This window comes from Grampus griseus (genome assembly GCF_964374135.1).
Source record: "Grampus griseus genome assembly, chromosome: 19".
In the NCBI taxonomy this organism is placed as follows: domain Eukaryota; kingdom Metazoa; phylum Chordata; class Mammalia; order Artiodactyla; family Delphinidae; genus Grampus; species Grampus griseus.
In genome coordinates, this window is record NC_139013.1 from 41,213,388 (window position 1) to 41,237,228 (window position 23,841).

At 39.2% G+C, this 23,841-nt stretch overlaps 1 protein-coding gene across 1 annotated transcript in view; it reads left to right on the forward strand.

Moving 5' to 3' along the window:
- Positions 1-23,841, forward strand: part of SNTB2 (syntrophin beta 2) — a gene marked incomplete at its 5' end in the record, with an annotated part of 92,455 nt that overhangs the window by 42,908 nt on the left and 25,706 nt on the right. Inside the window, 3 exons of the mRNA XM_082676545.1 lie at positions 760-973; positions 10,907-11,117; positions 17,342-17,484. Coding sequence (XP_082532671.1) covers positions 760-973; positions 10,907-11,117; positions 17,342-17,484 — 568 coding nt within the window. The remainder of the gene's footprint in view (positions 1-759; positions 974-10,906; positions 11,118-17,341; positions 17,485-23,841) is intronic.

Below are 23,841 nucleotides of genomic sequence, written 5' to 3' on the forward strand. Positions count from 1 at the left end.
AGAGATACATAGCTTAGTCTGGAGAAGAGGGAGATCATCTCAGTCTTCAGATATCTGAAGGGTTCTCATGTGGAAGAGATTAAGTTTGTTCTATATGGCTTCTGTAGTCAGCAAACCAATGGGTGGAAGTTTCAAGTTTCTAAATGTTGAGTTGTCTAAAGCTAGATGGGGCTGTCTCAGGAGGTACAGAATCTATCCAGATTCATTCATGATGGCCAACTACTGAGATAATTCAGGTATTTAATTGTTCATTTTTTCCTTCACTCATTTATTCAAACATTTACTGAGTAGGCACTGGTCTGGATTTTAGACACCAAGATTGAAAAAATTGTAAACCCTGCCTTTGGGGAACTCGCAGCCAGCAGGGAACTGAAGTATTAACAGGGGATTACAACCCAGGGTGCTTAGAAGTTGCTACAGAAGAGTAATGGTAATACCCTGGAGAGAGTGAACAGGAAAGGCTGCTGAGGAGGTGACTCTTGAGTAGAGTTGGCCAGGCCAACAAAGGGAGAAAGGAGTCCTAAGCAGAAGCAACAATATGCAAAGACTCAGAAGTTAGTTTTTAGGATAGAGTAGTGGTATATCATTTGGATTACATGCTCTTAAAGCACCCTCCAATCCTGAGATTCTGTGTGCTGGCTCTTTAACTTCGTGTATTTTTTCACTTCATGCCAGATAGTTCGTGTATGTATATATTTCAGTTGTTATTTTTCACAGGAAGCAAAAATACTAACCTTCTTCTTTGATTTTTGTTCATAGTTAAATTCATCCGAGAAGTGACGCCATATATCAAGAAGCCATCGTTAGTATCAGATCTGCCATGGGAAGGTGCAGCTCCCCAGTCACCAAGCTTTAGTGGCAGTGAGGACTCCGGTTCTCCAAAACACCAGAACAGCACCAAGGACAGGAAGGTCATCCCTCTCAAAATGTGCTTTGCTGCTAGAAACCTAAGCATGCCGGACCTGGAAAACAGGTGAGCTGTACCTAAGGAGAACATCGTAGTCACAGCTTTGCAAACTTACAGATATGTTGCAATATTACTTTCTCCCTTTGCATATTTTTATGCAATAATATGACTGTTGACTAAATTATATAGAGGAAAACATCAGTCTGAGATGAATCATTTTTGTACTTCCATATTTAAATTACTTCACACATATATGTACATATATAGATCAATTTTGGATGAACATACAAGAAGCTTAATGATGGTTATGCCTGGGGAATGAAATGGGATTAGAAGGTAGAAGGAAAGAAGAGGCTTCTACTTTTCATTTTAAACCTTTCTGGAGTGTTACTATTAGTTTATTCATTATGAATATTACTTAATAATAGAAAAAGTCTTGTCCAAGAAATTTAAACAAATATCTCCTAGGAGGAAATTCCTTATACTATGGTTAGTGTAAAGAATCAGAGATCTTAAAAAAAAAGAAAAAAGAATCAGAGATCTTCATTATAGGTCAGGCTGCATCAACTAATAACGTGACTGTGGCAAGTTAGCTTCTTTTGACCTCAGTTTCCTCATTTGTGAACTGAGAGCATTGGATTGGATAATTTCTAATGTCCCTCCTAGTTCTATCACCATTTGGGTTCTATGACTTTGTCTTCATTAATGCCATGACGTGGTACTGGTAAACCTAGTGTCTGGTTAGAGATTAGGGGAGAAAAAGAGATAAAGAAAGTAGTCCAAAGACATAGTTAAGGACCAGCTTTTTATAATATACTTTCGCTTTTATGGTCTCCTCTGATCTGAATGCACAGCCAGGTGCCTAATCAGGATGGGATGGTTCACAGAAGACAGCAAGAAGCTGAATGACCTTGGGCATTTTAGGCCATGGGGACATGGAAGCTCCTGCTCTATAATATATTATGTGTATGCTGGAAAGAGTTGAGCTCTGCAATCACACAGACCTTGGTTTGAATCCAAACTAGGTCACCTGCTCCAAAGAAGGCTCTGAGCAAGTTCCTTCGCCTCTATAAACCTCCATATTCTCAGTGATTAAAAAAAAAGAATAACTCAGTGTGCAGATTAAATGGCATAACACACATGAGGCCCTTTGTATAGAGCCAAACATATAGTAGGTTCTCAAGAAATAGTAGCTTAAAAAGTCTTAATTGGGCTTCCCTGGTGGTGCAGTGGTTGAGAATCCACCTGCTGATGCAGGGGACACGGGTTCGTGCCCCGGTCTAGGAGGATCCCACATGCCGCGGAGCGGCTGGGCCCGTGAGCCATGGCCACTGAGCCTGCGCGTCCGGAGCCTGTGCTCCACAATGGGAGAGGCCACAACAGTGAGAGGCCCGTGTACCGCAAAAAAAAAAAAAAAAGTCTTAACTGCTAACTTTGTATACATACATACTTACATACATATATATATATTTTGGCCACGCCATGCAGCTTGTGGGATCTTAGTTTCCTGACCAGGGATTGAACTCGAGCCCTCAGAGGTGAAAGTGCAGAGTCCTCACCACTGGACCGCCAGGGAATTCCCATGTATACATATTTTGAAAATTACATTCTGATACATTTGTATTGTTTTTATTTGCTTTCTTTTAAAAGTTCAAGACATAGAAATTACTTCTTGTTATATACAGGTTTATTTGTGAAAGATTGTGTGTATATTGAAGCATATATAAATACAGAACAGCTTGATCTTTAAAGAAATGCTTTTTTTTTTCATACAGTAAGAATCTAATTTGTACTTATGCATATCAGGGTCGGGGGGGGATAGATTGGGAGATTGGGATTGACATATAAACACTACTATGTATAAAATAGATAACTAATGAGAATAGACTGTAAAGCACAGGGAACTCTACTCAGTGCTCTCTGGTGACCTAAGTGGGAAGGAAATCCAAGGAAGAGGGGATATATGTATATGTGTGGCTGATTCACTTTGTTGTACAGCAGAAACTAACAACATTGTAAAGCAACTATGCTCCAATAAAAATAAAGAATCTAATTTTTAAAGTAAATAATCAACTCTGCCTCTTAAATCCAAGTTAAAATTTTTTTCTCAAATGAGATATATTTAGGTAGAGACTTTGATCTGTTAATCATGGACTTAAAAAAATTATGTAGTTAGGACTATAAAGAAGGAATTAGAATAGAGTTACAATGTGATAAAGAGAACAAGTAGACATTATATTTGTCAACTGATTGTCAGGCTGAGGAAAGTGTTCAGGCTAAGTCTTTTCATAATAAATCATTTCTTTTTTTAAAATAAATTTATTTATTTATTTTTGGCTGCTTTAGGTCTTGCTGCACGCGGGCTTTCTCTAGTTGCGGCGAGCGGGGCCTACTCTTCGTTGCAATGTGTGGGCTTCTCATTGCAGTGGCTTCTCTTGTTGCGGAGCACAGGCTCTAGGCGTGTGGGCTTCAGTAGTTGTTGCTCGCGGGCTCTAGAGCTCAGGCTCAGTAGTTGTGGCACATGGGCTTAGTAGCTCCGCGGCATGTGGGATCTTCCCGGACCAGGGCTCAAACCCATGTCCCCTGCATTGGCAGGTGGATCCTTAACCACTGTGCCACCAGGGAAGTCCCTATAAGTCATTTCTGAGAATGAGAATAGATTGTTGTCTTAGTCTGTTCAGGCTGCTGTAACAAAATACCGTAAACTGGGTGGCTTATAAACAACAGAAATTTACTTTTCACAGTTAGGGAAAAGCCTTGGAAGTCTAAGATCAAGGTACTGGCATATTTAGTGTCTGGCAAAGGCCCACTTCCTGATTCATAGATGGTCATTTTCTTCCTATATTCTCACATGGCAGAGAAATCTAGACAGCTCCCTGGGGTCTCTCTCATGAGAGCACTAATCCCATCTGTGAGGGTTCTGCCCTTACGATCTAATCGCCTCCCAGAGGCCCCATCTTCTAATTTTGTCACATTTGGGGTTAGGATTTTTTTTTTTTTTTTGTACACGGGCCTCTCACTGTTGTGGCCTCTCCCATTGCGGAGCACAGGCTCCGGACGTGAAGGCTCAGTGGCCATGGCTCACAGGCCTAGCCGCTCCGCGGCATGTGGGATCTTACCGGACCGGGGCATGAACCCGTGTCCCCTGCATCAGCAGGTGGACTCTCAACCACTGCGCCACCAGGGAAGCCCCCATATAGTTTTATTTCTGTTTCATTTTTAAAATGTTTCATTCAAGTAAAATTAATATTCTTTTTTTTTTTAATAATTTAATTAATTTATTTATTTTTGGCTGTGTTGGGTCTTCGTTTCTGTGCGAGGGCTTTCTCTAGTTGCAGCGAGCAGGGCCACTCTTCATCGTGGTGCGCGGGCCTCTCACTATCGCGGCCTCTCTTGTTGCGGAGCACAGGGTCCAGACGTGCAGGCTCAGTAGTTGTGGCTCACGGGCCTAGTTGCTCCGCCGCATGTGGGATCTTCCCAGACCAGGGCTCGAACCCTTGTCCCCTGCATTGGCAGGCGGACTCTCAACCACTGCGCCACCAGGGAAGCCCCGGGGTTAGGATTTTAACATGAATTTGAGGCAGGGACACAAGCATTCAGTCTACAGCACCTGTAGTGCTGCTGATATATTTCTATAGCACGCTGGGGTTGTGGGAGGGAGAGAAGGAAGGAGGAAGGTGATATGACTTGGCTGTATTGCTGAAAGTGGTGCTAGTTTATCATCCACTAAGACCTTTTAGAGCTCAATAACCTTGACCTTTATTAAAACTTGGGGCTGCATTCTCTTTAGCGTATATGCTAAAGACATTTGGTGGATGGTCAAGTTTGAAGTAGATTTTCAGAAACAACAGAAGAGGGCAGTTTGGGCTATAAGAGTTGTATCACACCGTGCTCTTCAGTAAGATGATCAGTCTACTTATTACTCTACAAGGATAGGTCTTAGAAGAGTTAGGCTTTTGCAGATTATCAGGCTTAATGCTGCAAAGTAATTCGTTTCCAAAGTTACTTAAAATAGCAAATTTGGGAACTTCCATGGTGGTCGCATGGTTAAGACTCCGTGTGCAGTGCTCTCAGTGCAGGGGGCACGGGTTCGATCCCTGGTTGGGGAACTAAGATCCAGCATGCTGCATGGCGTGGCCAAAAAAAGAAAAAAAAAAAACCAAATTTGCAAATGATCTGCTTTTTATAAAATATAAGTTGGAAGAGATTCAAGGTTATTCTTATGTCACTCTTACTTGCATTCCAGAGTGCTTTCTAGAGAAAAAGAAAAGCAGTAGAATTGCAGGTACCTGGCAAAATTATACTTAACTTTGGTTATACCCACAGGAATGTGAACATCTATCCTAAGTGTCTTGGTAGAAAAAAATGTTCAGAGCCATTGAGTAATTAGACTGAAGTTAGGGTGATGGACTTTGTAACATTAGGCAAACTATTTGTTTTCATAAGCCTTGGTTTCCTCCTGTATAAAATGAAAGGTTATATGAGGATTTAAATAAGAGAACAATTATAAAATTGGCATAGTATGCTCTCAATATATTATTATTATAGGTGCTGTTGGTGTCCTTCTGACCTTAAATAAGTCCCTTAATTCCTCTGTCCTCCTGTTTTTTTCTTTCTGTAAAATGGACATAATAATGCTTGCTCAACTCTGTTCTTTTACTTCAAGGATAAATAAGATAGTATCTGTAAAGTCACTTGGAGCTCTTTGATCCTTAAATTTATCTCAGCTCTGTCAAAGGAAATGTCATGACAGGTAACACAGCTGCAACATTTAAAGCCGTGGAGAAAACCAGTTCATTTAGGAACAGCAAAAATAAGTTCATCAGGACATCTGTCACCAAGATATTTATCACATTGCAGCCTTATATAACTGACCATATTTCTATTTGAAAATCTTAATCTTCCACATAGTCTTTGGTAAAACTCTGACAAGGAATAGGCTTAGATGTGCCCTAATCTGGAAAATAATTATGAATCTGGTATTTAAGCCCTACATAGGCAAGTGGATTCCCATCATCATTTTTCCCCTAACAATTTATTATGAAAATCTTCAAACATACAGCAAAGTCGAAATAATTTTATAGTCAACACTCATTTTTCCACGACCTAGATTCTACCATTAACATTTTACTATATATACTTTATCATGGATTGGCCCACCTATCCATCCATCAATCCATCTTAATTTTCTTTGATGCATTTCAAAGTGAATTGCACACATTAGAATATTTCTCTCTACTCAAGCGTGCATATAGAGTTCAGTGTTTTTGTTGTAGCTTTTTTCTTTTGAGACAATATTTGCATACAATAAAATACACAAATCCTAAATTTTGACAGATGCCTAAAATTATGTAACCCAAGCCTATCAAGATACAGGACATTACTGTTAACCTTGGAAAGTTTTCTTTTTCCCATTCCCAGTCAATTCCCTCTCCCACCTTCCAAGGCTACTACTGTTCTGACTTGCTGTCATAGATCTGTTTCAGCTATTCTAAAACTTCATGTAAATGTAGTCATATCATATGTACTTTTTTGTGATAGAATTATTGAACTCACCATAAGAATTTTGAGATTCATACTTCTTGTTGCATGTAACAATAACTCTTTCTCTTTTATTGCTGAGTAGTGTTATGTTTTATGAATATAGCATAGTTTCTTTATCCATTTTCCTATTCACGGATACCTGAGCTATTTCCAGTTTGGAGCTAATATTAATAAAGTTACTATGAATATTTTTGTACAACTCTTGTGGGCATACATTTTTTTTTTTTCTTTTTTGCGGTACGCGGGCCTCTCACTGCTGTGGCCCCTCCCGTTGCGGAGCACAGGCTCCGGACGCGCAGGCTCAGCGGCCATGGCTCACGGGCCCAGCCGCTCCGCGGCGCGTGGGATCTTCCCGGACCGGGGCACGAACCCGTGTCCCCTGCATCGGCAGGCGTACTCCCACCCACTGCGCCACCAGGGAAGCCCCATGGGCATACATTTTTATTTCTCTTGGATAAATTCTTAGGAGTGAAACTACTGGCTGCAAGAGTATGTGTATGTTTAGGTTTATTTTTTTTTTGGTTTTTTTTTTGTGTGTGTGTTTTTTAAAAAACTGCCAGGCTTTTTTCCAGAGTGGTTGTGCCATTTTACATGCCCACCAGCAGTGTGTGAGAGTTTCCATTGCTTCACATCCTTGCCAGCATTGGTAGTGTCAGTCTTCTTAATATTAACTATTCTGATGGGTGTGCAGTGGAATCTCTTTGTGGTTCATCCTTCATTTTAATGTAAACACTTCACTTTCTAGATAAAAAACTTATTTGACATGAGAGGAAAGCGTCCTTTTTTTCTGTTTTACTGCATTGATTTAGTTTCGCTATCTAAAGCTGAGAAAAAGTGCTGACCATCAGAATGAATAAGTAAAGAGGCAGGGGAAGTTTATTTGCTTCTTCCACCTCTAGTCCTCAAGACCTCACTAGATGCTTCTGATAGTTATAAGCGGTTCATTGTGGAAAGTGAAAGCTAAATAAATAATGACAAAGTCCAGGGAGAGAACATGAGCCTGTTCCTTAGCAAACAGCATTGTGGGCAGTGCGGAGTTTAGCGAGGACAAGGTGTTCTTAAACGCTGCTTTTCGGAAATGTAAATCTGTTATCATTGAGCCGGTTCACAATGTCTGGGTCATCTTCACTTCGGCTGTTTTCCATGTAAAAGGTAAATTTTGGCTTTATGATGTATAAAACAACATGATTATTACTAAATTGAACACATAAGTTATGTCAAAGACTTTACTAAGCAGAAGAAATAAGCAGGCTAGACTTAAGAATCCTATGCTTCTGTGGACCTAAACATGATCTGATTCATCTGATCAGAATGTAATTGCATTTCTCAGGAAATCCTCAGTGGTTTGACCAGAGGCCAGAACTCTTCACACTGTAGCTGTCTCTTCCTCTCTCCTGTGGGCCCAAACAATGACTGGCAGACTGCCTCCAAACTTTTATTCGTAGAATTTTCATTTGAATTTGTCTTTTAAAACAGCAGTAGACATTAGGAAACACTTTGTCCCCTTTATCAGCTCTAGGGGCTGCTTCTTTAAAGGCAAACAGACTTCTGGATCCTAGAATCATTAGTCCTGTTTTGGAGTTTATTTTCTGTTTCTTCTAATTTAATTTTCTATTTTACAATCACTTTTTAAGAAACACTGCAAAATTTCTCTTCATGAAAAATTGGTGATTCTGTCCTGGGAACTGTTTTATTTCCTGTTTTCATCTTTTTCCAGCCTAGTGGTCCCATGATCTTTTCCTGCTTAATCAGGTTAAGTTTATTTTATATCAGACTTATTTTCCTTTCTTTCAGTTATTAATAAGTAGGATCTTTAACATCGGGATTTTCAGAGTTTAAACTGTGGCAAAGGAGCTGTGTCTGAGAGACTCTCCCAGGAACTGTATGAGGTATAAAGGCTTTTTCAGAAGGTGAATGTTTTGTGTCCGGAGAAGGATGAACTGATTCCTGCCTTTAGCTCTAAGTAGGTCAGTAGGAGGAGTGAAAGAAATTTTTTGTCATAGTTTTGCAACAACTTTTAGCATGCGATTAAGGATGTTAGGCTGGTTACAGTGCCAAAACAACCAGCTGGAAGTAAATAGCCTCTGTAGAAAACAACTAGCCTGGTATAAGGTCTAAATTAAGGACATCACTGGCTCTTGCACTCAGTTTGGTGGAATGAGGGTGGATATGAATCTTCTTCTGGGTTGAGGGTGGGGCAGTCACTGGCCGCTGGGGATGGGGAATGCTGAAACAATCAGCCGGCCTCTTTATTTTAGCTGAGTGCTTTACTCCCACTTCCAGAGGTAACTGGTGCCTCCAGTTCCCCAGCCTCTTCAGGATTCTGCAACATGGATCGGCTTGGATTTGACCCTCCCCACTTTTCTTAGGTCTGCTCTGTCTGTTTGCCAGCTTCCAAAATTTTGTTGTAGTTGCTCTTCTCCTCTTCTCCCCTTCTCCCTGAGCTTGTAGGATTATGCTTTTTAAACATTCTCTTTAAAGTTTGGTGGTGACTTCTTACATACAGCACCAAAAGCACAGTACATAAAAGAAAAAATTGTTAAGTTGAACTTCATTAAAATTAAAAACTTCTACTCTGTAACAGATACTGTGTACTGGAGTTCTCCAGAGAAAGAAGCAACGGGATGGATAGATAGTTAGGTAGATTTATTTATTTATTATAGGAATTAGCTCATGCAGTTGTGGAGACCAAGAAGTCCCATGATCTGTTGTCTGCAGGCTGGAGAAACAGGAAAACCAGTCTTAAAATTCACCCCGAGTTCAAAGGCCCAAGAACCAGGAACGCCAATGTGTGAGGGCAGGAGAAGAAGATGGTTGTCCCAACTCAAGAAGAGAGCAAACTTGCCTGCCCCCCCACCGCTTTTTTATTCTATTGATGCCCTCGGTGAATTGGATGATGCCCACCTGCATTGTCGAGGGCCATCTTCTTTACTTAGTCTACTGATGATGCTAATCCATTCCAGAAACACCCTCACAGACACACACAGAAATAATGTTTTACCAGCTACCTGGACATCCCTTAGCCCAGTCAAGTTGACACATAAAATTAACCGTCACACACTGTTAAGAGAACGAAAAGATAAGCTACAGACTGGGAGAAAATCTTTGTGAAATACATATCAGGTAAAGGACTGATATCCAAAATTTACAAAGAATTCCTAGGACTTCCCTGGTGGTGCAGTGGTTGAGAGTCTGCCTGCTGATGCAGGGGACACGGGTTCGTGCCCCGGTCCGGGAGGATCCCACATGCCGCGGAGCGGCTGGGCCTGTGAGCCATGGCCGCTGAGCCTGCGCGGCCGGAGCCTGTCCTCCGCAACAGGAGAGGCCGCAACAGTGAGAGGCCTGTGTAAAAAAAAAAGAAAGGGTGGACTGACCAGAGTTCAAATGAGAACGAATATTTGCCGTATTAAGTATGGCAAATTAAAATATTTGGAATTGTAAAGGAATTTCTAAACAGGACAAAAGAGAGGGATGCAAGCTTCAAGGCAGAAATGCCTAGTGTACATGTAAACTGGTCATCTTTGACAGGTGATGTGGGATCTGGTGACAGTGCTGCAAGGAAGCAAAGACTATCTTCAGAAAGATGAAAGAATAAAAAGATCTCTCCTTGGTCAGTGGCAGTTTGTCAGTTTCCAGCCTACCACATTATTTTTCCATTTTAAAAGATATGTATGTTCACTGTTAGAATACAGCAGTGTATATATGTTAGTCATTTATTGAATGATTTTTAAAATTCATCTTGGCAAAAACTTTGATCAACACACAAAATATTACCCAACAAATTGCTTTATAAGGAATTTGTTGAGTGTACTTTTTAAAAAATTTATGTAATTCCTAAAGGTTACTTTTGAAGTATAGATTGTTCACAGTTGAGTATTAACAAATAATAGTCATAGAGTTGAAGATCTCTTAACTATTCTTCTACCATGACTCAGCGGATGATTTAATCATATAATGTTACCCAGACCCTCAAAAACAATTTCAAATTTTCGTAAAGAGTCATTCTTCAGCTATTTTCTTTATTTCACACAGTGGAAATTTCAGTTCACTGTTTGGCAGTAGGTTCTATATACCTTGCAATACTGTATACCAGAGTTTTCTAAGTATTTAAAAAATATATTAGTTCTTTCTTTACAATGTGCCTATGAGATTCAACACGCTTTCCATTTCTTTGACATGGAAATTAAGGCAAAGTGCAGTGTTCTACTACAGACTCTACAGTAGGTTCCCTTATCTTAGATCATTACGTTAATATTGAAACAACAGACCCAGCAGTTAGTCTTTCCGATGATGATCTTTCCACATGTGGATCTCTCTGGAATTGGACCCTAAGGAATTAAGAGAAAGTATTTATATTCTGGAATGTAAAAGTAGATTTTCAGTTAAGTATGTTAAACCATGGCAGGTTTGATGGCTTCTGATCTAGCTCACTTTTTTCTTTCTTTTTCCACACAGATTGATAGAGCTACATTCTCCTGATAGCAGGAACACGTTGATCCTACGTTGCAAGGATACAGCCACAGCACACTCCTGGTTTGTAGCTATCCACACCAACATAATGGCTCTCCTCCCACAGGTGTTGGCTGAACTCAATGCCATGCTTGGTGCAACCAGTACAGCAGGAGGCAGCAAGGAGGTTAAGCACATTGCCTGGCTGGCAGAACAGGTAGGCTGGGAGGCAGGGCAGGGTCTCACCAGGTCACTACTCAGAGCCAGGATGCTTCCCCCATTTCGTATGTCTGTAATGTTTATCATGCAGTCAGGCCCTGGATGTCTAGCTTGCAGATCTTTTGTTAGTCTTCTGTTTCTCCTCCCCTAGTGTTTAGTTGTTTGTTGCTAATTATCACCTCCACCAGAAGAATTGACTGTCATGATCATCATCATCATAACATAACTAAAAAGGGGTTCTTAGTAACATCTGTATCCTTAATGACTAAAGATAATTTTCACGGTTTTAGAATAGGATCAGCAAACTTCTTCTACAAAGGGCTATTAGTGCTACAACTACTTGACTCTGCCATTATAGCAAGAAAACAGTCATAGACAATATGAACATGAATAGATGTGACTGTGTTTCAATAAAACTTTATTTACGAAAAGAGGTAAGTGGGCTGTATTTGGCCCACAAGTCATAGTTTCCCAATTCCTGTTCTAGTCTATTGACAGAGTTTCAGGGACAACAGGCTTACTCCCCTGGTCTGGGAAAATTATAAAATATACAAAACACTTTACAAGCCATTAAACACATGTATAGTTGTCTTCTACAACTGAAAAATGAAAAGAAGAGAAACAAGAAAACCTAAGTAGATGTTGGGTGAAGGGAAAGGAAGGATATAATCCAAGTTAGTTTAGATCCAAATTTGGCAAAAGGGAGACTAAAAGTTCTACATGATATTACAATACATCCTTTTTCTTTCTGGTCCTTCACTGTCAGCTGGGCCAGAGGGAGTTGAAAACAGAAGACAGAATAGGGATTCAGAGATGAGTGTTCAAGTGCTAGCTCTGTTTTTCACTGGTTTTAGATCTTTTTAAAAGTGCCTTCATATCTTTGCATCCTAGTTTCTTCGTGTGTGCAAGGGGGCAGGGATTATTGCATCAGTATCAGCCCAGACAGGTTTTGTTCTTTTGCGTTGTTGTTTTAAATACAGTTTCCCAGGTCTGGCTCCCCATGTTCCCCATCAAGAGTTCACATTTGGTAGACCGATGGTGGGGCCTGGAAATCTCATTTGGCTCCCTAGGTGATTGTGTAGTGGATTTTGGACTCCACTGATTTAGTTTTTTTTCAGCCGTGAAATTTTACAAACATTCCAAATAATGATTCTAATAAATTATAACACAGAATTCGTACTGTGATGATTTCTAGGAGTCATAATTAGAATAACTAAGCAGAAGAAACTAATGAAAATAATGGTATAAGTATTTACAACTTTGAAAGTTTTAGTCTTTTAGTTGTGTTTATCATTGTTTCTATATTTTTATATGCTGGTTGAAAACCTCGATTGAGTGGTAATTGTTCTGTGCTTTCAGCAATGTTAGAAATCTTCATGATTTTAAAAAGGTGATACATTCACATAGTTCCAAGGTCAGAATAAAAAGTTAATAGGTGATGTCTTACTCTCCTTCTGCTCCCTCATCCGCCTAATTCCTACCCCTTTGCACCCAGGGAGGTAATCACTTTCATTCCTTTCTACTGAGTCTTTTGAGAGTTTCTTTATGCAAATAAAAGCAATTATGAATATATATTCTTCTTTTTCTCTTTTATAAAAGAAGATGGCATATTATTCACACTACTTTATACCTTGCTTGTTTCTTTCATTAGGCAATATATCCTGGAGATCTTTCCATATCAAAGCACAGAGAGCATTCTTTTTCACAACTGTATAGTTTTCCATTGTGTAGCTGTAGTTAAATAAGCACTCCCCCCAGTTTTGTTGTCATAATCTTTTGCCATTACAAAGAATGCTATAATGAATAACCTTGTAGTTTGTCCTTTCACACATGTGCTTTCCAAACTCTTTGGTTCCTGAGTTCAGATAGATCAGATAACAAGGGAACACACATTATCTGAATGTATTTGGTTCTTAAGTTTCTAGTAGTGAGCAGTAAAACTTTGGTTAGAAAGGGATTTATCCAAAGTTTTACATCATTTCCTGAGCTTTGATCGTTAGAGTTCATAGAACAGGAGGTATTTCTATACCTATAGGATAAATCCCAGAAGCACAGGTTCAAAGGGTATATTAGTAATCTATCTCTATAAAACAAATTACCCCCAAGAGTTAGTGACTTTGAAATAACATTTACCTCCCACAGTTTCTAAGGATCAGGAATCTGGTAGCAGTTTAGCTTCCTGGTTCTGGCCTGGGACGCTTCATGAAGTTGCAGTCAAGCTGTCAGCAAGGGTGGCAGTCATCTGAGGGCTTGACTGGGTTGGCAGGTCCACTTCCAACATGATTCATTTATATAGCTGTTAGCAGGAGATCTCAGTTTCTTACTGCTTGTTGGCAGAAGTCCTCAGTTCCTTGCTACGCAGGCCTTTCCACAAGATTGGCTGAGTGTCCTCGAGACATGGCTGTGGGTTTTTGTCAGAGCAAGTGATCTGACAGAGAGAACAAGATGGAAGCCACAATACATTTTATGACCTAGTCTCTTCTCTATTCTTTTCATTAGAAGTGAGTTACTAAGTCCAGTCTATACCCCAGGGCTCCGGCTCTTAAAGGGAAGAATGGTAAAGAATTTGTGGACATCTTTTTAAACTACCACAAAAGGTATATGCATTTGTAATTTTGATAAATATTGCCAAATTTGCCTTCCATCAAGATTGAACTAATTTAAATTCCCACCAGCAACGTATGAGAGTTGCCAGACCTTTAAAGTGAACTTAATTTGGTTTATGCTACATACAGACAAGTAGAAAGGAGAAAAATAAAGCCACAAATTCATCACAGTCTGCCCTTTATGGACTGTATTTATGTGTGTGTTTCCTCCACTCAGTTGTGGGCTCTTGGAAGATAGGAGCACATTTTTCCCAAATCTTTAGTCCCTAGAGAACTTAGCCTAATGCTTTGTAAATAGTAGATGTTCACTAATTTTTTTCCTTTGTCTACATATATACATGCAAAAAGCAAACAAACAAGTCATTAATTATAAAATACTGTCCAAGAACACAAGCTTAGGGTTGGAAAATAATACCAAGTCGAAAAGTTTCAAATTCTTTAAAAATAGTATCACGGAACTAATCCAAAGTGCTGTTTCTAAACTATTCATGATTTTTACTTTTTCCAAGTAGTTGTTTGGGTTACCCAAATCAAATACACTTAGAATAAGTTGTTCAAGCAAGACTGGTTACCATTTCTCAGAGGTATTATTTATAATGAACTTATGTATGTGATAAGAGTTGCCTTTTTTAACGGTAAGATTGTTTAATTCTATGAGTATGAAAATGGTCAGGATAATTTTAGATCATGTAACCTTTTTAAAATAGGTAAACATTTATTTTAGCAATAGATGTGTTTCCTGAAAAGCTTGCATATGAATGAAACTGTTTCAGTTGTAAAGAAAAGATAGTTATCATTTATTTAACTTTAAATGATCTCTCCTTAACTTATCTGTTTGTTATTTCACATTGTCATAAATTGAATTTGCTTAAAATAGGGAAAACCTATGCTACAGATGTTTGGTAACCAATAGATAATCTGTTCTGTGCAAGGCACTTCTATCTTTATTGATACTGATTTTTATGTGACTGATAGTTTACCTTTTAGTTGGTTATATTCTTAAGATGGAATCTTCTCTAAGTCCACCAAATGAGGGGACATACGTTACCTACGAAATAAGTATTTTTAAGCATTTGAGTGTTGGTAGAAAAGCCAAGACAGCCAAAGAAAGCTTTGTTGTCACAGTTCCTACCTTGTCCCTGGTTATTCTCAAACTGTGTAAAGACTCAAATTAGGAACATATACACTAAATCAGGATCAGTGGAACAATTTATTTTTTGCTCTATGTTTTCTATTGTAATAATAAAATACATAAGTAGCAGAAGTACATCACCTCTTAAAAAGATTTGTGGGATGAAGACATTTAGGGAATGAATAATAACTATTATTAATTTTTCATCTTTAGTGCTATTCAACTCTAGTTATTAGAAAATAAAATTTGGAGAAGGCTATTGTTTGGCCAGGTGTATGCATGTGTGGGTATTGAAACACAAGCAAAGCAGCACCCTAACTTTAGTATCCCTTTTTTCTCTGGCCAAAAACTCGATAGTGGGGAAAAAAAACACCTCAGTAGTGGAGTCCCAAGGCTGCTTGTACTGATACCACAACCAAAAACACATACTACATATGTAGCATTTTGATTCCAGTGAAAGCAAACAGTATCCTTATAAGTTAAGGCAAATAGGCAAACAGAATGATTTAAACTGAGGTTTCATTTTTCTCCAATGGTAAGTAGAAGAGGGAAAAGATAGTCTCCAAAAACTAAGGACTCAAAAGAGCTAAAGAATTAACACCTCTTTTTTTTTTTTTTTTTAATAATTTATTTGGTTGTGCCCTGTCAGTTGCGGCAGACGGGCTCCTTAGTTGTGGCATGCATGTGGGATCTAGCTCCCTGACCAGAGATTGAACCCAGGCCCCCTGCATTGGGAGCATGGAGTCTTAACCACTGCGCCACCAGGGAAGTCCCAAGAATAAACACTTTTTAAAAATTGTTAATTGAAAGAAAAGTTCTCTGTCTTGAAATTGCATATTTGCTTGTATTGGCATTAGCAGTTTTCCTTTCTCTTCTTTGGGAAGAAATACATTTAATTTAGGTTTTCTAAATGCATATACTCTGATCTAGTGTTCAAAATCTCTCTTATAACTTAGCAAAAAAATTAATTTAAAAAATCAGATAGTCATTTTATCCCTTTGGGAAGATACATTTTTACATTATTTTCCCTATGAAATATTATGCGTAACAATCTCGGAGGCAAAGACTTAGTAGTGCACATAAACTAGAAATCCCTTCGGGGTATCTATGACCCCAAAATTTAAGAATCCAAGAGAACCTCTTTACAGCTGATACTCTCCCTCCAGACATTACTTTAGACTAATATAGAGTCTTAGAAAACTTGGGTTCACTGGTAAGGAAAGTATTAATTATTTCTACCATACTTTGCTTGAATACTCACGGTTGGGTCATGTATTTTGTGCTTTCAGCACAGGGTCGAACATGGGTAACTTCACTGGTTGGAATTCATTTCCCCTTCCTGGAATCAGCTCATGGCTCTAGCTAGGAGAAAAGCATCCCAGTGGTAGATGTTATAGCACAGAACCAAACCACTCAGGTCACTTTTCAGATTATAGATGTATTCTTAAGGGGCTCTGACATGTTCATATTACCTTCAGAAGTCATTAAGGAAGAGAAAATAAAAAGCAGATCTGAAGACAAGTAAGAGACAAGTAATTCATCAATTTAAATTCACCTTGAAGCCATCAGTGATAGTGAGCAGAAAAGATGAGGGTTAAAATACTCTGTTGTTAAGCATTCCCTGCTCAAAGTTCTCATCTTATGAAGGCAAACATTTTGATGATACCAGGGCTTTTCTTGAACATAGTCTTTTGTTTTTTAGTCTTGGATCCTTGACAATATGTATAAGTAGTGGTTGTTTTCCTACATTTTTAAACCATCATAGAGATAACTGAGTTTTATGCAATTAAATGCAATGGTACACTTGAAACTGAAACATAAACTTCCTGAACTATAATGGGGAACTCTTTGAAAATAGCTTATATCAACGTTTTCCAAAATACAGCATAATTGGTCATATCGGCGTTTAAAAAAGATAAAATAGAAATTAGCGGAGTACGTTGCACAAAGTATAGGAATTGTGTTGTTTTGGAAATTTTTAAATTCAATATTTATATGTATGTGTTGAGTTGCAATGTAAAATGTATTTCTTATTGTAGGTCTTGATCAAAAATATTTGAAAAACAATGATGTTTATATTATACAGACTCATTTGGTAATAGTTTCTATCCTGTACTTAGAAGATGTTACTCCCACATCAGACATATTAAAACTATTATCATTTTGAACAGAGTACTATGTATTTGATTAGAATTGGTGATAATTAGTTATTGTGGAATAGGGATAAAACTGTGTCATATCATTAGAAAATGTCTGTAACTCACTCAGGGAGAGCTTTCTCAAACTACACAATCCACCTCACACCTCCCAGTGGAGAATCCCTGCCAGTGGGAAGGAACCTGATGGGATGTTTCCTTTTCCTCACATCTGTTAGGAAGGGGAAACAGAATAGAGACCCACTATCTTAGGCCATCACTGAAGGAACTTTTACAGTTACAGATCATTATAGTTAGCTCTACTTTCTGGATTTCACCAATGTAACAGGCAAAACTAGATGGTGGAAGACAACAGTGGAGACCTGTCCTCATGGCTGTGACTGAGAAGGATTTGCTGCTTTATGACTGTATGCCGTGGACAAGGGATGCCTGGGCATCACCGTGTCATAGCTACCCTCTTGTTGCCACAAGGTAAGACTAAAGACAAAAAAAAAAATGTCTATCCTCCTCTAAATCTACTAAAGAATTTCAAAATGAATTCTATTATCTTTTAGGTGGCTAAAATAACATTTAAGTAGCTGATGTAGTTGATTTAGACAAAAACTTTTCTTTCACAACCTTATTGATTATTTTGCAGCTCCTAGCTCAAAATAAATGGTTTCTGTCACTGGTATTTTTGTGTGTATATTTTAAGATGTTGAAGCAGGTTTCTAACTGCTCTTTCCGACTTGCTTAGTCATGAAGATAAGTAAATAGTGGGGTTTTTTTCCTTTACTTTATTGACTGTGACTAGAAAACCACTGAAATAGTGGCAGCATTTTGACTGAGTGATGAAATCATTTAAACAAGACTGTGGTACCGTGGATAAACCACACAACTCAGCCAAAACGTTCTTCAACTTCTCTTTCTAGTATAAGAGTACATAATTTTGATTCCATCAAATAAACATTTATTTGACCTGAAGCAACAGGATGTTTCTAGCATGTCCAATGTGCGGAGCTGGAAGGGAAAAGAATAGAGAAATTAGATTTGGGGACCAAGATGTCTTAAGAAATTACTAGGAAGTAGTTATCTAGTGTGAAACTAGAAAACATGTTCACGTTCGGTGTTATTTGGGCTTAAAAAAGAATCAGGTTTTGGGCTTCCCTGGTGGCGCAGTGGTTTAGAGTCCGCCTGCCGATGCAGGGGACATGGGTTCGTGCCCCGGTCCGGGAAGATCCCACATGCCGCGGAGCGGCTGGGCCTGTGAGCCATGGCCGCTGAGCCTGCGCGTCCGGAGCCTGTGCTCTGCAACGGGAGAGGCCACAACAGTGAGAGGCCCGCGTACCACAAAAAAAAAAAAAAAAAAAAGGGAGCCCCAGAGAAAATACTTGGTAGTCAGAAAGGCTAAATGGTGGAGCCATCTGGTATGTCCCATGGGCAACAGTATGGGGGCTCCTGCTTTCAGCAGACAGAGAGTCACGTGAAGCAGAGTATTCTTCTATTCCAGGAAGGCTTCTATGTTATGTAGGATTTCCTTCAATTTGCCAAGTTCCCTTACATATATCACTCTTTTTATAAAAATATAATTTCCACATAGCTTTTCAGGAGTTTCTGTGTAATTTAGAGCTGGAGCCCTTAGATCACAGAATAGAGATAAAGGATTTATTGAGCCTCAGAGTTAGGGAAGTGTGCCCTCATTAATTCCTTCAGGACATAATGGTCCTTCAGAAAGACTGAATTTAACCATCAGTTTCTCTGGTTCTATTTATTTTTAAAATTCTCACTAAATTATAACCTCCTTGAGGTCAAGAGCTATGACTTAGCTCAGCATTTCCCATAATGCTTTGTGTATAGTAGACCTTCAATAAATCTTAGTTGAAATAAATTCTGTTACTTAAATTACAGTTTCTGTCTTAGTTATATTGGGAACATGACAGGAATTGTAACAAAACATGTAGACATGTCTCAGTAGATATAATTAGAGGAATTAAATTTATATTTTCTAAAGAGTTAGAGCTTATGAATATGACTGTCCAGATCTCTTAAGCTTAAATTTTATGGAAGAGGCTTATGCTCTAGTTATGATCATAGAATGCAAGGAGGGTAGCTATATCCTTAGACATTTCCTTTACGGGGTGTTTTACTGGAGGGATGGAGCAGAAACCTATGACATCCCCTAGATGAGCCTTTGTTCAATATAGAAATTACAATCTCATAAACAAATAATTTCTGGACATTGACTAGACTGGACCTAGACCACCAAGGTACTTTTGTACTAAACAAGGAAATGGGGTGGTTGTGTGGGTACTCTCAGTGTGGTATTAATTTGCAACTAAGGAAAAGATATAAATAAGATTTAAAACTCGTAGAAAAAAAATACAGGAGTAGATCTTAATGGTCTTGGCTTAGGCAGAGCCTTCTTAGATACAACACCAAAGCACAAGCAACAAGAGAATAAATAAATAAATTGGACTTAATCAAAGTTAAAAACTTTTTTGCTTCATATGTCACCATTAAGAAAGTGAAAAAACCCACAGAATGGGAGAAAATATTTGCAAATCATATATCTAATCTGGGACTTGTATCTAGAAAATATAAAGAACTCTTACAACTCAATAATAAAAAGATAAATTACCCAATTAAAAAATGGGAAAAGGATCTGAGTAGACGTTTGTTCAAAGAAGATATGCAAATGACCGATAAGCACATGAAAAGGTGATCGGCATAATTAGCCATCAGGGACTTGGAAATTGAAACCACAATGAACTATCACTTCCCACCCACTAGGATGGCTATAATTAAAAACATAGTATGCAAGAGTAGACTAGGATGTAGGAGAAAATAGAACCTCATACACTACTGGTGGGAGTGTAAAATGGTGCAGTTGATGTGGAAAAATCTGAAAGTTCCCGAAAAGGATAAACATAGTCACTGTATGACCCAGCAATTCCACTCCTAGGTTGTATATCCAAGAGAAATGAAAAATGTCCACACAAAAATTTATTCATGAAAGTTCATAACAGCATCATTCATGACACCTAAACACTGGAAACAATCCAAGTGTCCATCAGCTGATGAACAGATAAACAAAATGTGGCATATCCATACAATGGAATTTTTTTTTTTTTTTTTTTTTTTTGCGGTACACGGGCCTCTCACTGTTGTGGCCTCTCCCGTTGCAGAGCACAGGCTCCGGACGCGCAGGCTCAGCGGCCATGGCTCACAGGCCCAGCCGCTCTGCGGCATGTGGGATCTTCCCGGACCGGGGCACGAACCCATGTCCCCTGCATCGGCAGGCAGACTCTCAACCACTGCGCCACCAGGGAAGCCCATACAATGGAATATTATTCAGCAAAAAAATAAAAAATGTTCTGATACACACTGCAGCATGGATGAACCTTGAAAACATTATATTAAGTGAAAGGAGCCAGATGCAAAAGACCACATATTGTATGATTCCATTTATATGAAATGTCCAGAATAGGCAAATCTATACAGACAGAAAATAGATTTGTTGTTGCCAGGGTTTTTTTTGGCGGGGGAGCGGGGAGGGAGTTGGGAGAAATAGGGAGTGACTGCTAGTGGGTATAGGGATTCTTTTTAGGATAATGAAAATGTGCTAAGATTGTGCTGATGGTTGCAAAACTCTCATTATACTAAAGTCCATTGAACTATGTACACTTTTAAGTGGTAAAGTTTATGGTATGTGAATTATATCTCAGTAAAGCTGTTATAAATAAAACAAACCCCAAAAGCCAACAAGATTTAATAGAAGGGAATAAGACCAATCCTTAAACTGAGTTTGAGCTCCTAATAGCTACTTATATTAGGTAATTGGGAGCATTGTTACTTAATCTTTCTATGCCACAGACTTTTCATTTGTTAAGTGGACCCTAATGAGATAGAGGGGGTGTGAGTATTAAAATGAGTCAATACTTTTAAAATGCCTACAGTGGTACCTGACACATTGTAGGCGCTTAAGTAAGTGTTAGCTTCTTTAATTATAATAATTATTTATTATTAAGTGAAAATATGTCAAGGAAGAATTTGTGTAAAAAGTATAATTGGTTTTTTGACATTGTTAAAAGAAGAGCTTAGCTCTAAACCAACAGTTTTTATGAGTAGTGAAAGTTTCATATTAAATGTGAGGAATTCAGATATATATTTGTTTTTGTTTTTGTTTTTTATTATTTATTGGCTGCATTGGGTCTTTGTTGCTGCGCGTGGGCTTTCTCTAGCTGCGGCGAGTGGAGGCTACTCTTCATTTCGGTGCGTGGGCTTCTCATTGTGGTGGCTTCTCGTTGCGGAGCACGGGCTCTAGGCACGCGGGCTTTAGTAGTTGTAGCACACGGTCTCAGTAGTTGTGGCTCAAGGGCTCTAGAGCGCAGGCTCAGTAGTTGTAGCGCACTGGGCTTAGTTGCTCTGCGACATGTGGGATCTTCCCAGACCAGGGCTCGAACCGTTGTCCCCTGCATTGGCAGGCAAATTCTTAACCATTGCACCACCAGGGAAGTCCCTCTTAATACGTTTAATTAATTAATGAAACAGCAAGGATTCTTCACTCCTTGCCCAGGAAGTACTGGTGGATTAGGAGCAAAAGTGACAGGCAGATGAGAGGTTTAGTTTTTCCATGTGGCTGTGTTGGCCAAATGGAATTGGTTGAAGTCACTTCTTGATAGAATTAAGGGGGCTTAATCATCCTCTGCCTCCTAGAGAGGTTAGAGTATCGCCACTGAAAGAGACCAGAGGAGACACCCAGACCAGAAGGTATCCAGTAAAGAGAGGCAAAGCCAGAAAGTGGTGTGCTTATGTCTTTTTAGTGTGGAGGAAAGAGGCAGTTTGAGATACATGTGAGTAATGAGAAAGGGCTGAATGTTCACTTTCACTAATTCTAATACTTTGGAACATGTTCTTATGAGTGGATGACATACACACACACACAAGGGTAACAAACATATAGAGAAGGAAAAGATTAAGGACCTTAATGATCCAATAGCAAAGGTAGATAGTCCCTGATAAATTAAGAATTAATTGCAGTTCAAAAATCAAAGAAGGGAACTTCCCTGGTGGTGCAGTGGTTAAGAATCCGCCTGCCAGTGCAGGCGACATGGGTTCGAGCCCTGGTCCACGAAGATCCCACATGCTGCAGAGCAACTAAGCCTGTGTGCCACAACTACTGAGCCTGTGCTCTAGAGCCCGTGCTTCACAACAAGAGAAGCCACCGCTCGCTGCAACTAGAGTAAGCCCGCGCGCAGCAATGAAGACCCAGTGCAGCCAAAAGTAAATAAATAAAATAAGTAAATTTAAAAAAAAATCAAAGAAGGGCTTCCCTGGTGATGCAGTGGTTAAGAATCCACCTGCCAATGCAGGGGACACGGGTTCGAGCCCTTGTCCATGAAGATCTCACATGCTGCAGCCAACTAAGCCCGTGCGCCACAACTACTGAGCCTGCTCTCTAGAGCCCATGGGCCACAACTACTGAACCCGCGTGCCACAGCTATTGAAGCCCACACACATATAGCCCGTACTCCGCAACAAGAGAAGTCACCGCAATGAGAAGCCTGCGCACCTCAGCGGAGAGTAGCCCCTGCTCGCCACAATTAGAGAAAGCCTGCGCCCAGCAATGAAGACCCAACACAGCCAAAAATAAATAAAATAAATTTTAAAAATCAAAGAACACTGTTAGGGTAATATAAATTAACATGAGTTAACCATTTATATTGGCTTGCACATTTATAGATTCTTGGAAACCAAAAGCGTGTGTGTATGTTTACTTAATAGCTGATATTTCGGGATGGTTGAGGAATTAAGTAAAAACATGAAAGTGATATATGAAGAGGATTTTTATTTTATTTTTATTTTACACATTTCTTGAGGTTAAAGCCAGGTACAGGATACAGGTAGAAAAATAGATATAGGTGCCGTGGATTTTGCAGGATGTGAATTTTGTAGTCTTTTCCTATAATCTTTCTTTGACTGGAAAAGAAAACGATCCAGAGAAAGTGTGGCTACTTTATGATGTAGAAAATTGAGTGGTGTTGTGCTTATGGGACTTAACAGGGTAAAAGCTGCTGAAACACCTTTGCATGAGCTCATCTGGCTTCCCCACTAAGGGGGCCTTTTGGCAGTGTGTTCTAACCAACTGCTGTGCAGCAAGAGTCCAGCAGCTGGTTTGAATTAGATTCCCTCTGCCAAATATTTCATAATCAAATCTGTAGGAAAAATTCTCCTGGACTTTCTATTTTTTAATGTCTGATTTGGGATTAGCAATCAAACTGAATATGGTAGAATACACCCTGTCACTTTCCTCATACTTTGTCTTACTTGGATCATATGTGGAGTAGTTTTGAAACTTATTTAACTCTTCCAGAGATAGCTAATGTGTAATTGGCATGTTGGTTCTACAGGGATCAGCCCAGGGAGGTGGTTCTCAAATTATACTTTCATGGACCTCTGGGGATTCCTTCTTCAGGGGGTCTGTAAGTTCAAAACTATTTTCACAGTAATACTAAGATGTTGTTTGCTTTTTTCATTGTTGACATTTGCACTGAGGGTTGGTAAAATTGCTGGTACCTTAGCATGAATCAAGGCAGTTGGCACCAAACTGTATGGACTTGCAGGGAGAAAACATACCAGTTTAACCTCAAAATGTCTTTGTTGAAGCAGTAAAAATTACTAGTTTATTTAATCTCAACCCTTGAGTATTCATCTTATTAATAATCTGTGAGATGAAGTGGGAAGTGCTCAGAGTCCACTTCTGCTGCATACTGAGTTATGAGAGTTGCTGCAGAGGAAAGCATGTGTGGTTGAGCTGCAAGCTGAACCAGCGGGTTTTTTCATGCAACA